General features: G+C 41.9%; 1 protein-coding gene across 1 annotated transcript in view; it reads left to right on the top strand.

Moving 5' to 3' along the window:
* The window catches only part of LOC109900392 (1-phosphatidylinositol 4,5-bisphosphate phosphodiesterase beta-4), a 162647-nt gene extending 148463 nt beyond the window's left edge, over positions 1 to 14184 (top strand). The window contains 7 exon segments of the mRNA XM_031837514.1: positions 78 to 193; positions 602 to 677; positions 961 to 1136; positions 1456 to 1557; positions 2940 to 2997; positions 3997 to 4083; positions 11035 to 14184. Of these exon segments, the coding sequence (XP_031693374.1) occupies positions 78 to 193; positions 602 to 677; positions 961 to 1136; positions 1456 to 1557; positions 2940 to 2997; positions 3997 to 4083; positions 11035 to 11103 (684 nt within the window). The 3' untranslated portion in view covers positions 11104 to 14184.
* The last annotated feature ends 1764 nt before the right edge of the window (positions 14185 to 15948 follow it).

The raw sequence follows: 15948 nt of genomic DNA, 5'->3' as shown, positions 1-15948 counted from the left end.
AATGACTTGATTAAGAAAGGTTGGGCCAAGCTATCTCAGTTCTGATATCGTCATTAATATGTGGCGTTTCGTCTCAGGACTGCACCATCATGCAGAAGTCCCACTGCACCCAGGTGGACAAGATGATCGCTCTGCACGACAAGGAGAAGCAGACACAGGAGAAGCTGCTGGAGAAGGCCATCAAGAAACGAGGGTAAATATCAGGACCTGAAAGACCAGTCAATCAGTCAGTCAGTCAACCAATCAATGATAATGAAAGGCTGAAAGAGACATTGAAGTTAAACATTCGTTCTGGGATGTCTAGCACCAGCACAACGCCATTAGGCGTGAATTATTCTCTCGTGGACAGACTATGTCAATTGAGTATCGGACCAAATCCCGTTTTTTGTTCTGGGTTCAACCGAGATCAGTTGTGGATATGTTCTACCATGTCTCACCTACCATGTGTTCTACCATGACTCACCTACCATGTGTTCTACCATGTCTCACCTACCATGTGTTCTACCATGTCTCACCTACCATGTGTTCTACCATGTCTCACCTACCATGTGTTCTACCATGTCTCACCTAGCTAACAAGTATCTTTCTGTCGTCCCTACAGAGAAAACAACTGTCTGGAGTTGAAGAAGGAGACTGAGAGTAAAGTGGAGAACCTGACCACAGACCACAAGGCCAAGGTAACCGTGCAATGTCCGTCGTACAAACATCTCGGAGAGCAGTGGAAGAAAGTGAATCAGTTTCACTCTAGTTCTCCCTCATTGGAATGTATATGATTGTACTGCTGGGTTTATGTTGTTGGACATCACAGTGTAGCGCACTAAAGGAGTGTTTAGTGTGTAGTGTTTAAGTAACGTGTTTATTACAGGAGAAGGACATTACAGCCTAGCACACTAAGGAGTGGTAAGAGGTGATATAATGTATACGTGTTTAGGGTGTAAGTGTGTATCCTGTGGCCTACAGGTGAAGGACATCACAGCCCAACACACTAAGGAGTGGTCAGAGATGATCAACTCCCACAGCAGTATTGAGCAGGATATGAAGGACATCCACGTGGTCCAGCAGTGTGAAAACCTCAAGAAACTACTGAGTGGAGTCCAGGAACAACAGACTCTCTCGCTCAAACTGATCCACGAACGGTGAGAGAGAGAGAGAGAGAGACGCGCACACCTATGTGCAAGGCGCACAAAGTAAACACTGAATCTCAAACTGGTCCACGACCTGTAGCACACAGCCAGAACAACTGACCCTACTGCTCAAACCGGGAAATTCTGAGATTTGGCTTGGGACACCACGCATGCATTATTTTATAGGCGTGATGTCCCTGAATGTCCTTGAGTGTCTTAATTATCTGACATGTGAACCCATCTTGGGCACTTTGAGCTGTGAGTTTGCCCTGTCAGGTGTACTTGATGAGGTTCCTTACCAGGCCTTGCTTGTTGTCTCATTCCCTCTCAGGCAGAGCAAGGAGATGCGGGCCAACCAGGCCAAGACGTCCATGGAGAACAGCAAGGCCATCAGCCAGGACAAGACCATCAAGAACAAGGCCGAGAGGGAGAGGTGGGTCACGCTGCCGCGCCAACTAATCACTCACGGACGTATACTGCATGGAGAATATACAGGGAACTGCCAAAATAAAGGAAACGCCGACATAAAGTGTCTGAACCTTTTCACGCGTTCCAACAAACGGAGGTGATCATTCTACAGTGGTCCCTGGCGCGTCGGATTAGAACGCTTATTTAGAAGGTCCAGTTTCGACTGACGCAGCAGTCAGCGTTTGAGCTAGCCACAGTTTGCGCAAACACCAGTCTCAACGACAACAGTGAAGAGGCGGCTCCGGGACGCTGGCCTTCTAGGCAGAGTTCATCTGTCAAGTGTCTTTTTATGTCCAGTGTGTCTTTTTATTGGCCATTCTGAGATATGGCTTTTTCTTTGCAACTCTGCCTAGAAGGCCAGCATCTCGGAGTCGCCTCTTCACTGCTGACGTTGAGACTGGTGTTTAGCGGGTACTATTTAATGAAGCTGCCAGTTATTTCAGTTATTTCAGTTATTTCAACTGACTTATTTCCTTATATGAACTGTAACTCAGTCAAAATCTTTGACATTGTTGCATGTTGCGTTTATATTTTTGTTCAGTGTACTTTGTATCCCTCGTTTACTCAAGCGTTTCCATTATTTTGGGCAAATACCTGTAGGTTATGTCAGGATGAATATATACTATGTAGGTCTTACGCATCCCCCATGAACACCCCTTAAAGATGGAGTCCTTAACGGTGAACCTGCCACGTCCTGTTGTGATATTACAACAGCAAAGAAGTTACTGCAAACAACCAACACAGTTTTTTTCTTCTCCCTCGGACGTCATTGCACACGCGATAAAACAGCAGCATATGTACTGCAGTCTTCTTCTTCTTCTTTTTTGTTGCCCAACGCTCCTCCAGTGCTCCCCACCTCTGCTTTGTCAACAAAACAATAACAACTGCCGTGGGGCGGACAGCGGCGATGTTTCCCCCTACTGTGGGTTTCATCTTTAATATCCTTTTACTGCAGTGGGGCTAAATCAGGGTCACACAAAGTGTTTCTTGGTAATCTTAAACACATCTACTTTGAAAACAAAGTATACACCTCACACACATGGCTATGGGCTTAAAAAAAGAAGACACATGTCAGATATAGAGTTGAAATGTATTCAATTATGAGTTTGCATCCCAATGTTACACTTTATATACATTACAGAAGACTGAGATATAACAAAAGCGTTTTCTGCGTTTAAAAAAGTATGTTTATTAATTATGAAATTATAAAATGTGTTAATGATATTCCACCCATGAGGCCACTAGAGGGCGATGTGGTCATTTGACTGCAGGAAAGGGCCTACACTGTATCTGTACTTCTTGATGAATTATTATAATCTTATAATCTCACTCTCGTTCTCTTCACAGGAGAGTTAGAGAGTTGAACAGCAGCAACACCAAAAAGTTCCTTGAGGAGAGGAAAAGGGTTGGTGTTCTATCTTCTACTAATTCTAATGCTGTGACACTGTCGAGGTGAATCAACTAAGGCCTTAGCCTTGTAATTGTTTGCGTAGCCGATACTTGTTGATGTAAATTTCTCTTAGTCCTCTCTCTATCTTTCTCCTCTCTCCATCTCTTGCTCTACAAGCTTCCAACATACCTAAATTCCCTCTTGAAAAAAAAAGGAGATACCAAAACCGTTTGCAGGGTTGGTTAACTCTTGAGGTCCCGCTTGTCTCCACAAAGTTTGGTAAATCTGCCTTTATTTTTTTTTTTTTATATTTTATTTTAGGGGATTTTACCCCATTTTTCTCTTCAATTTCGATCTTTCGATCCCCAACGGGCCCGGGAGACGAAGGTCGAGTCAAGCGTCCCCCGAAACATGACCCGCCAAACCGCGCAACTTAACACCCGCCTGCTTAACCCGGAAGCCAGCCGCACCAAAGTGTCGGAGGAAACACCGTTCAACTGATGACCGCCGTCAGCCTGCAGGCGTCCGGCCCGCCACAAGGAGTCGCTAGAGCGCGATGAGCCAAGTAAAGCCACCCCCCCCCGCCAAACCCTCCCCTAATCATGACGACGCTGGGCCAATTGTGCGCCGCCCTAATGGACTCCCGATCAAGGCCTTTAGTTTTAATGCACCACGGTTGTGGAACACCTTACAAAACAAATTACACCTGGATTCCCTGGCAGTTTAGAACCCTATTGTTAAATGAGTTCACTGAAGTGTGTTATTGTTTCAATTGACTATTATTACTTGTAATAACCTGATGTAATGTATTTATAGCTGTCTTGTAGTTTTTTATATTTCTGCTGTTGCTGTTTTGATGTAATTTGTGTCCTCGGGGCACCGTTGTAAATGAGACACTGGTCTCAATTCGGTTCCCCTGAATAAATAAAAGTGAGTAAAATAATAAATCAAATCTTTCTCCTCCCTCCGTCTTTCTCCTCCCTCCATATTTGTCCTCTCTCCCTCCATCTCCAGTTGGCTATGAAGCATCAGAAGGAGATGGAGACACTGGAGAAGTCTCAGAAAGAACAGCTAGAGGAACTGGACAAGTTCAATGAGCAGGTAACTCACCGCTGATTTAGGATCAGATTAGCACACAAATAAATCATAGTTGCATTGTTTGTCGTCATTTCGTCATGGCCTGTACATGTATGTTACATGTATGTTCTCTCTCTCTCATCCCTTTTATAATATGATTTGCTTCTTTTTTGCACAGCTTTTGAAATCACATCATGCCAATAAACAGTGTCAAGGTAGGCGCTTCCATCCGTCCCATCTTCCTCTTTCTCATCTTCTCCTTCCCTCTTTTCATCCACCATCCCTCTCTCAATGTACCCTTCTCCAATCAAACAATACAGTGGTTCCTCCTTTAAAAGTTGCGTCATACCTTGCGGGCTGCTGCAGAATTCTATGGCAGGTTATTTAATTGTCAGCCATTTTTACCATTAATGCTAGTTAGTGCTAGTTTGACCACCAGAGGGCATCTTTGAGAAGCATTTGAAATTCTTCAATATTGGCATTACTATAGAATGTAAAACCTTTTTTGTAAGAACAAATTATATGGGATTGATTTAAAGAAATTTAGCTGAATTAATTTGATTAATATTAAGGTGTTTCTATTACAGGAAAAACTAAACCATCAGGGTTTCCGTTAGAATGGAACGGAAAATATGGCGCAGTACAACGTGACGGTCGGGAGGAGGATACAGTACTAAGAGCATGAGAGGATTGGAGGATTCTAAATGAACCTCTCTGGGATTGTTCAGGAGGCTAGCATCCCACCTCGCCAACAGCCAGTGAAATTGCAGGGCGCCAAATTCAAAACAATTACAATTCCTCAACTATACAAGTATTTTACACCATTTTAAAGATACACTTCTTATTAATCCAACTTTTCGGCGAAAGCAGAACATACCATTATGTTAGGTCAGCAACTAGTCACAGAAAGCATTCAGCCATATTCCAACCAAAGAGAGGTGTCACAAAAAGTAGAAATATAGATCAAATTAATCACTAACCTTTGACGATCTTCATCAGATGACACAATACATGAATGTTTTTGTTCGATTAAGTTCATATTTCTATCCAAAAACCTCAGTTTACGTTGGTGCCATGTTTAGAAATGCCTCCAAAACATCCGGAGAAATTGTAGAGAGCCACATCATAACAGAAATACTCATCATAAACTTTGATGAAAGATACATGTTTTACATAGAATTAAAGATAAACTTGTTCTTAATGCAACCGCAACCGCTCAGATTTCAAAAAAGCTTTACGGCAAAAGCACAATATTCAGTCATCTGAGAACCGGTTCAGCCACAAAAGCAAGCCATACAGTTATCCGCCAAGTTGTGGAGTCAACAAAAGTCACAAATAGCATTATAAATCTTCACTTACCTTTGCTGATCTTCGTCGGAATGCACTCCCAGGACTCCCACTTCCACAAGAAATGTTTGTTTTGTTAGATTACGTCCATATTTATGTCCAAATACATCCGTTTTGTTTGCACGTTTAGTTCACTTTTCCAAAGGCACAATGCGCGAGCGCAAAATCCAGACGAAAAGTCAAGAGTTCCATTACAGTTTGTAGAAACATGTCAAACGATGTTTACAATCAATCCTTAGGGTCTTTTTATAATAAATCTTCAATAATATTCCAACCCGACAATAGCGTATTCATTACAGAGGAAAAATAAGGCACGGCACGCCCGCGTGAACGCGCAGTAAACAACTGATTGGCCTCAGCCTAGTCCACTTGTTGAAACAGCTCTTATTTGACACCCTTCCACAATAGAAGCCTCAAACAACTTTCTAAAGACTGTTGACATCTGCTCTAAGCCTTGGGAAGTGCAATCTGGCCCCATAGACACAGCATATTGGATAGGCAATCACTTAAATGAAACTACAAAACTCAGATTTCCCTCTTCCTAGTTGGATTTGTCTCAGGTTTTCGCCTGCCATATGAGTTCTGTTATACTCAGACATCATTCAAACAGTTTTAGAAACTTCAGAGTGTTTTCTATCCAATACTACTACTAATATGCATATATTAGCATCTGGGACAGAGTAGCAGGCGGTTTACTCTGGGCACCTAATTCATCCAAGCTACTCAATACTGCCCCCCTGTCACCAAGAAGTTAATATCTAAGGGGTATTTTTTGTTGTAGCAAATGTGGTCTGTGAGAATATCTAATGGGCTTTAATATAATTGTAAATTAATTCATAGTAATTATAATCGCTTTGCTAAAAAAATATATATATATTTTCGAGATTATTTGGTTTTCATTTAACCTAGAGTGAGTGAGGAAAAAGGCCATTCTTGAACATGGGATGAGACATTCTCACTAATTTGTGTATAAAGCCAGTTTGTTATTCAGAATTATTTACTTCTGTTTTTAGAGGGAGAGAAAACAAAAGCCTCCCCATGGGTCTCCCGGTGGCGGCCGACACGGGTATCGAACCAGCATCTGTAGCAACGCAGTTTGTGTGTCTTAGACCATGTCTTAGACCGCTGCACCACTTCGTTAGGAAAATATGGCGTTTTACGACGTGACGGTCGGGAGTAGGCTATAGTTCTAAGAGCATAACATTTCCACACCCTAATTGTAGTGTAACGAATACCCAAACGGAGAGTCAGTGAAAATCAAAATCTCATTGATTTATCAAGACCAGTCCCCATCCTTGTTTCAGAGCAGCGCGAAACGATGCTGAAATACTCATTGCTTCAAATCCTGTTGCTTCTAACTTCAATATGTTTTTTTTATAAATAAGACCCACACCACTTTTAACAGCACGTTACTCAACACTAGTGAGACTAACTTTGCCTACGGTAGGCCTACAGTATATCTAAAATATTTTTTTCAATGACGTGACTCTCCGCCAATAATTACATTGAGAGGATTGGAGGATTCTAAATTAAAGCCGCCTCGTGGGTCTCCCGGTGGCGGCCGGCACGGGTTTTGAACCAGCGTCTCTAGCAACGCAGTTTCCTCTGCGATGCAGTGTTTTAGACCGCTGCGCCACTCGGAAGGCCCCATCCACAAAGTTTTTAATCTTGATCAATTGCCTTGCACAATGTATCAAACTACAGAGAGGTGTTGGTAAAGGAATATTGTCCTGCTAACAGCCCATGATGGGCTATTATAATACTTTATACAGTGCCTTGCGAAAGTATTCGGCCCCCTTGAACTTTGCGACCTTTTGCCACATTTCAGGCTTCAAACATAAAGATATAAAACTGTATGTTTTTGTGAAGAATCAACAACAAGTGGGACACAATCATGAAGTGGAACGACATTTATTGGATATTTCAAACTTTTTTAACAAATCAAAAACTTAAAAATTGGGTGTGCAAAATTATTCAGACCCCTTAAGTTAATACTTTGTAGCGCCACCTTTTGCTGCGATTACAGCTGGAAGTCGCTTGGGGTATGTCTCTATCAGTTTTGCACATCGAGAGACTGAAATTGTTTCCCATTCCTCCTTGCAAAACAGCTCGAGCTCAGTGAGGTTGGATGGAGAGCATTTGTGAACAGCAGTTTTCAGTTCTTTCCACAGATTCTCGATTGGATTCAGGTCTGGACTTTGACTTGGCCATTCTAACACCTGGATATGTTTATTTTTGAACCATTCCATTGTAGATTTTGCTTTATGTTTTGGATCATTGTCTTGTTGGAAGACAAATCTCCGTCCCAGTCTCAGGTCTTTTGCAGACTCCATCAGGTTTTCTTCCAGAATGGTCCCGTATTTGGCTCCATCCATCTTCCCATCAATTTGAACCATCTTCCCTGTCCCTGCTGAAGAAAAGCAGGCCCAAACCATGATGCTGCCACCACCATGTTTGACAGTGGGGATGGTGTGTTCAGGGCTGTGTTGCTTTTATGCCAAACATAACGTTTTGCATTGTTGCCAAAAAGTTCAATTTTGGTTTCATCTGACCAGAGCACCTTCTTCCACATGTTTGGTGTGTCTCCCAGGTGGCTTGTGGCAAACTTTAAATGACACTTTTTATGGATATCTTTAAGAAATGGCTTTCTTCTTGCCACTCTTCCATAAAGGCCAGATTTGTGCAATATACGACTGATTGTTGTCCTATGGACAGAGTCTTCCACCTCAGCTGTAGATCTCTGCAGTTCATCCAGAGTGATCATGGGCCTCTTGGCTGCATCTCTGATCAGTCTTCTCCTTGTATGAGCTGAAAGTTTAGAGTGACGGCCAGGTCTTGGTAGATTTGCAGTGGTCTGATACTCCTTCCATTTCAATATTATCGCTTGCACAGTGCTCCTTGGGATGTTTAAAGCTTGGGAAATATTTTTGTATCCAAATCCGGCTTTAAACTTCTTCACAACAGTATCTCAGACCTGCCTGGTGTGTTCCTTGTTCTTCATGATGCTCTCTGCGCTTTTAATGGACCTCTGAGACGGATCACAGTGAAGGTGCATTTATACGGAGACTTGATTACACACAGGTGGATTGTATTTATCATCATTAGTCATTTAGGTCAACATTGGATCATTCAGAGATCCTCACTGAACTTCTGGAGAGAGTTTGCTGCACTGAAAGTAAAGGGGCTGAATAATTTTGCACGCCCAATTTTTCAGTTTTTGATTTGTTAAAAAAGTTTGAAATATCCAATAAATGTCGTTCCACTTCATGATTGTGTCCCACTTGTTGTTGATTCTTCACAAAAAAATACAGTTTTATATCTTTATGTTTGAAGCCTGAAAGGTCGCAAAGTTCAAGGGGTTCGAATACTTTCGCAAGGCACTGTATATTGTCCAGGTCAGGATAACCAAAACATTTCTTTATTTAAGTCTATCAGAAAGAATGTTTGTACTTTTTTATTTTGGTCCAAAGCCATGAATGAGTGAGTAACTCAGCTTTATGTAGGTGCCGGGATATGTGACTGTGCCATCAACTTGATTATATATAATGATATTTTGGAGATGATTTAATTTTCATAAAAACGAAAGTGAGCGAGTGTAATCTGAATAATGGGCAAAATAATATTTGTAAAGGCCAAAACATGTATTAATGTTTTTAGAGGGAGAGAAACGCTGTGCCAATTGTGCGCCGCCCTATGGGGCTCCCAATCACGGTCGGATGTGATACATAATAATAATTGTCCCCCCTTCCACATGTTAAAGGTTCCAATTGATAAAACATTTTTATCAATTAGGATATTTGAGTTTAACCACAATATTTGTTGTATTATTTGTTACGTCTTTTCTCGTGGATTAAACTGAAATTGCAACCAATCACGGCCGGATGTGATGCAGCCAACCTAACTAAGAAATGCATTTGAAATTAGAATTCTCCCCCTACCTTCCTTCTAGGCAAGTCTATTGACCTTCGAATAGCCCTGCTAATAGCCATAATGGCGCTGTACAACGTGACCGTGTGTATTTGAAAGAGTATTTTCCAGTAAGCAACAATTTGTTTACCTTCATTAGCCTACTTTGTTCCAATATTTCTGTCATTCAGTGATATTTATTCCCATAGTAATTCACTATGGATCCGTAAGGAAATAGACATCTGCATTTTGAAAGAGTATTTTAATCATTATTTTATTAACGAAAGCATAAAGATGCTGATGAAGAAACACTACAGTACATGCAGTATATGCTTCATCTGACATTGTGCGGTTGCATGAGGTCGCCCACACGCATTTTAAACATTTGGATAATAAAGCATTTAAAGCATTTTGAAGATAGAAGCCGCCTGCATTTGTTTATTAGGCATCTGTGCAGTCTGACAATTAATCGTTATATTGTATTAGTTTGAATGTGCAGATAGACCCAAAGAACAGGTAACGTTTCCCTAGTCAGCGTTTCCCTAGTCAGTGGATACAGCTGGAGAACTGCAAGGCAATCCCATTGTGCGCCACTCGGGAGCCATGACCAATATATATTGTCCTACTAGAAATGTTGTTTGCAGAATTTACAGCCTGCTACGCTTGTGAAAAACAGGGTTAATAATAAATCTATAATTAATAATAATAGCTTAGTAGTAGGCTGCAGTACTACAGTAAGAACAAAATAATCCTAACATTTCCACACTCTAATTGTAGTCTAAGTTTCTCTTAGAATAAAACCCTTAGTGTAACAACAGTTTTAGTAGTAACAAAACAACAAGTGTATTTTTAGAGACACAGTAGCGCCTTGGGACCCAAAAGAATAATCAGTGCTCTAACTCCCCCTTATGGTGGTCTGGAGCAATGAAACAGTGACGCAGGGTACCGTACTAAAACAAAAATTACCACTAAGTCCCGCAGAAAAACTTTTAGTTGAGCAACCACTGTAACACCCTGCTCCAATACTAATGATGCTTCCTTCCTTTCGACCTTTCTTAAAGTGACCACAGATCTAGTGTGTATCATTGGATATTCCCAGTCCCTCCCCACTTTGCTTTGATTGGTCAACTTTTCCAACTCCAGTTTCCCTATTTCTGTTGAATCTGATGGTATCTGCTCTGTTTAGTTCAAGTGGATTCGCTGCAGGTCCTTTCTACCTACAGATGATATGTTATTCTATGAGAGAGAGGGAGAAAAAGAGAGAGAGGGGGAAGAAAGAGAGAGAGGGGGGGGGGAGAAAGAGAGCGAGAGAGAGAGCGCTCGTCTTTGTTTTAACATGCAGCACTCAGGGTGTCAGCAGTCAGTCCTGTCTACATGAGTCATTGATCATTATGATGAGTCATGGGAGCATTAAAAAGCACAACGACCCAGGAGACCTTCCATTGCGGCTAATCACTGCGAGTCTTCCTGACACCTGGATATCATGTCACATTATGCTGCAACACTAGGACAGGACAGGAAGGGTTCATTTGGGACCGGGCCTAGTTTATGTAGTTGTACTGTTAGTGTAGTCTCCATCAAGAAATGACTGTACTGCTGTAGTACACTGTCGAATCCTGTACCTGCCTTTGGTAGGAGTCTGTGTGTGGATTCTTGCATTGGGAGGTGTGTGTGTAACAGTTTGTGTGTGTAACAGTGTGTGTGTGTGTTGGTTCCCTCTAGGCCAAGGACATCCAGCAGATGGTGAAGCTGGAGGAGGAGATGGACCGCAGACCAGCCACAGTGGTTTAACCACTCCCACCACCTGAGACGCACACAGAAACACACACACTGCCCAGACCAGCCACAGTGGTCTGAACACCCCCACTAGCACCTGAGACACACACACAGACACTGCCCTCTCAAACAACTGACACAGAGACCCAGACACACTCACACACCCCACTACACACACACACCCTAGATTCCGCCTTTCATCCTCAACCTGCAATATTGTCATAGTTCATAATTCTCTATCCCTGTATATCTCCCTCTGCAATGAACCACTTCCTACACAGGGTCTGTCCTCCCATCTCTGACCACTCTCTCAGTTACAGTTATCCCACGTGCTATTCCCAAACCTTGCCCTCCTTCACTCCAACCACTCCTCCACTGAAAACCCCACTCTGAGACATCCCCAGCTCCCCTGTGCTGCGGAGCCATTGGTGCAGACCAGTGATTGACAGTAAGACGAGTGACTGCTGTTGGAAGGTGGGCGGGACATCCGAAACATTGAGAGACCCAACCAACCTTCACCTTTCCATTTTTCCACCACTCTACCATTCCCGGATCTGCTTTTTATACACTTCCATCCATCCATCTTCTTTTTTTAATCTGTTTTTAATGGAAGTAATGTTTGCAGATATGATCAATAGTCACTGTACACATACATAACGATACAGACAACACACTTACACACACGTACTATCACGTCTGCTCTTTCTGTTGTCATGACGGCTCAAACCGAAGTTAACAGATCATGTTTTCTGTTCAAACTCTTTTAAGACTTTTATTTTGTATTTTTAATGGTACCGGGTATCAATAACAGCACCAGAATATGGGACGGGGAAAATACGTATATATTAGTTATGAATTTTATGTCAGCACAAAATATGTGAATTATACTGTATGCTACACAAGAGTTGAAGTAATGTCCTGAGCACTTTATATGTGGTAGGCCATCATAACCGAATTGGAAAATGTAGCAGTGCACTAGGTTTCTCTGTGTTTTGATAAGAATGTAAGAAATCTAAATAAAAGATGAAGATAAACGTTGGATGAACGGTGTTCGGAGAAACCAAACCCAACGTCAGGTAGTCCTTAACACTGCGGCTTGTCCTTCATGCACACTTTTTTATTTCATCAGAATGTGTATTATATGATTCCCCCCCCCCCCCACCCCCCACCCCCACCCCAAGAAACCTAAAGCCTACACCTGAGATTCTTTGATTCTTTCACACCGCCAGAAGTGTATGCAGGGGGTATGACTGTATCGACCAGTGTTCCTTCACTGGCCTCTCTAGCCACTTCAGAAATAACCAGTTAATGTATTGTACTTGTCAATGGCAAACGTAATAAGTCTTCATAAACTCCCAACGTGGACCCATTTTCAACAATCTATACACTACAATGTGTTTTCATAGACCCTTTGACTCCCGATAAGTACAGCAGCCTAATGTAAATGAAACACCCATCTAGCTCTGCTTATTCCTCAGTAATGAAAACATTGTTTAAAATGGTGTGCGCTCTGAGATGCACTTCTGACTGTACCTCAGCTGCAATATAATCCCTGTACTGTTCTTGCCTGTGCCATAGCCAGGGGGATTAGGTATGGTAATAACAGGCTTATTACACGCTTATTACATGGTTTTTACAAGCTTATTAATTCCCTTTACTGGCCTCTGAGCTAGCTGGCGACACATCCCTTAGCAGCTCAGAACAGTATGTTTTGCGGGCGTTTCTAGTTGATTTAATTTCAAACCAGATATTCCTGTGCCGTGTTATCGGTGATGAAGCATAGCTGTGTAGAAAAGCACTTCATTGGCTATCGGAGTGGATATCAAAACAGACCATGTCAGGACAGGAAGTACTAGTTTGTTGTTGTTTCTGGTTTTGTAGAGACAGTAAGGATGGACTTAACAGAGGTTCATAGCTCGCTGTGTCTCAGCCATGATGACACAATGGAGTTGGATGAAGTTGCGCCTAACATCTGATCTAGGGTCAGATATAGTTTCATCCCACTTATGGTGAACGTTAGATTTGGGTAAAGGGTAGCCTAACCTCTGGCAGTGACAGTATTGGACAGGCGGCCATTTTAGTGAGAGATGCATTGTGGGAGCTTTGTTATGAAGTAATCATGGGTACTGTAGTTTGTGTGCATATACTGTGTACACAGACAGACAAATGTGTGGTCAGGCGTTCATACTGCATGGCATTACACTCGCAAAGATTGACCAAAACAGATATTACACAATAAGTGACAACAACCCCTACGGATTTTTGTACTTTTAAACGTTCTGCTGTATAATTCTGCTGTAGTTTTACTTAACTGGTGTAGAGAGAGTATTGTATATATGGGAATGTATGTAGTTAATTACTTTTGACCAAAAAGGTGTTCACCGGTGACCCTGTCAATCAAGGGCTGGGGAATAGTGCACTTCTGTTGGTTTCTGGGAAAGACAATTATCAACCCCTGGCCTCTTTCTTTTCCTCTCGTCTTTTCTGTTTCAGTCCATTTCATTATCTCTCTCTCTCTCTCTCTCTAGCACCTCACACTACATGGAATGAACCCTCTTGCCACATATCTAGTGCAGAATTACGAGTTTTAAAAAATAAAAAAATTTAAAGTGCTTTTATATTTTATTCCATTGCTTTCATATGTGCCACTCAATGTCTGCTAGGACGTTTAAATTATTTTACGAATGATAAATGCCAAAATAAGGGGTTATTTATATAAAGGTATATAAATATATATATATTATATATTAAATATAGTGTGTAGTTTAAGACGATATGTTTTTTGCACTAGTTGAATGTTTCTGTTATGTGTGACCTGTACGACATGTAACCTCTTGCTCTCTAGTTTGTTGAGAAAGCAGATTATTTTCGCTGAACAATGTCGCCTTTTTGATTTCCTTTACGATTTGTATATCCTCTTTTTTTTCTATTTTGACTGTAGCTTTGTGGACATACAGACCATCCTGTGAGTGTTTTTGTATTTATATCGTAGGCCTACTGTCGAACTTATAGCAATGAAAATACTGTTGTTACCCTGTTCCTTTAATACTGTTTTATAGTATGTGTACCAATAAACTATCCAGGTGTAAAATAAAACCTGTCGTCTTGGCTCTTTGTTTATTGGCCTATAGGGATAAAAAGAGCCCACCATTAACATGTTTTTTTTTTAGGAGCTGGAGGAATGGTCTTTTGCTCAAATTCAATGTATTATGTAATTAACTTCTATTTTTGGATTTGTTAATTCCACATGGTTACAGGGTTAATTCCTCTTGGTTACAGGGTTAATTCCACATGGTTACAGGGTTAATTCCACATGGTTACAGGGTTAATTCCACATGGTTACAGGGTTAATTCCTCTTGGTTACAGGTTTAATTCCTCTTGGTTACAGGGTTAATTCCACATGGTTACAGGATTAATTCCACATGGTTACAGGGTTAATTCCTCTTGGTTACAGGGTTAATTCTACATGGTTACAGGGTTAATTCCACATGGTTACAGGGTTCATCCCTCTTGGTTACAGGGTTCATTCCTCTTGGTTACAGGGTTAATTCCACATGGTTACAGGATTAATTCCACATGGTTACAGGGTTAATTCTACATGGTTACAGGGTTAATTCCACATGGTTACAGGGTTCATTCCTCTTGGTTACAGGGTTAATTCCTCTTAGTTACAGGGTTAATTCCACATGGTTACAGGGTTAATTCCACATGGTTACAGGGTTAATTCCTCTTGGTTACAGGGTTAATTCCACATGGTTACAGGGATAATTCCACATGGTTACAGGGTTAATTCCTCTTAGTTACAGGGTTAATTCCACATGGTTACAGGGTTAATTCCACATGGTTACAGGGTTAATTCCTCTTGGTTACAGGGTTAATTCCACATGGTTACAGGGATAATTCCACATGGTTACAGGGTTAATTCCTCTTGGTTACAGGGTTAATTCATAATGGTTACAGGGTTAATTCCGGGGGACGCCCACACGTCTATCCCTTAACATGGAACCCTGGCAGGAGCTAGCGGTGGAAACTGTTCACGTTCCACATTCAATAATCAGATTCAACAAGCGCTAAATTCATTTACAGCCCCCCAGACCACTACATACAAACAGGCAGTGCAGCATCTGAAGCGCTTTATTCATAATTCAACTATTAGTTACCATTCGAAAACGTGAAAAAGTATGGTAATGATGTTAGCATTGTCCTGGCAACTCCATGGCTTTTCTTCGCTAATAACACCACTTTGACGGGCTTTTGTGGTGCGCATCAGGTTGGGAGAGAGAGGTTACACCAAACCTGCTCTTCCTGACAGGGAAGGCCTTTTCTCCAACATATCCCTACATTACAACGTTATTCTATCGGTTTAGTCATCATGTTGAAACTTCCGGAGTAGTTCTCCGTAGAGGCGCCAGCGTCAATTGTCAAGACGAGAGTGGCTGCACTGAGCTCAGTTACTTCTTGTGAAAAAGGTTGCCTTGGAGGCGGTGAAGATTTTGGTGAGTAACAATGCGGATCCAGAGATGGTTGACGCGTGGGGGAACTGCGCTGATGTGCGCGGCGGTGACAGGTCACTCAACGTTTTTGGTGAGAGCCTTCAAGAGACTGGGGCTTCCGACAGAATAAAGTCGGTAACTCGGCGATGGAGGTGGCAAAGTTTCTCGGCCACACAGACTGTTTTTATGCGCTCACCAGTAACAAGCAAACAAAAAACGAATGAGAACGACGTTGGGGGGTCAGAAAGATGGTCCTCCATGTCAGCTCGGATTGTAACGTAAACGAGGAGAAGTTGGTGAGAAAGTTATTGTATCCCATTAAGAGGCCAGACGTTCTTCAGGCGTGTCTCCAAAGCGTGTACGGGA

This window comes from Oncorhynchus kisutch, linkage group LG12, assembly GCF_002021735.2.
Source record: "Oncorhynchus kisutch isolate 150728-3 linkage group LG12, Okis_V2, whole genome shotgun sequence".
In the NCBI taxonomy this organism is placed as follows: Eukaryota; Metazoa; Chordata; class Actinopteri; order Salmoniformes; family Salmonidae; genus Oncorhynchus; species Oncorhynchus kisutch.
Note: the sequence above shows the minus strand (reverse complement) of the source record. Positions and strands in the feature narration are given on the sequence as shown.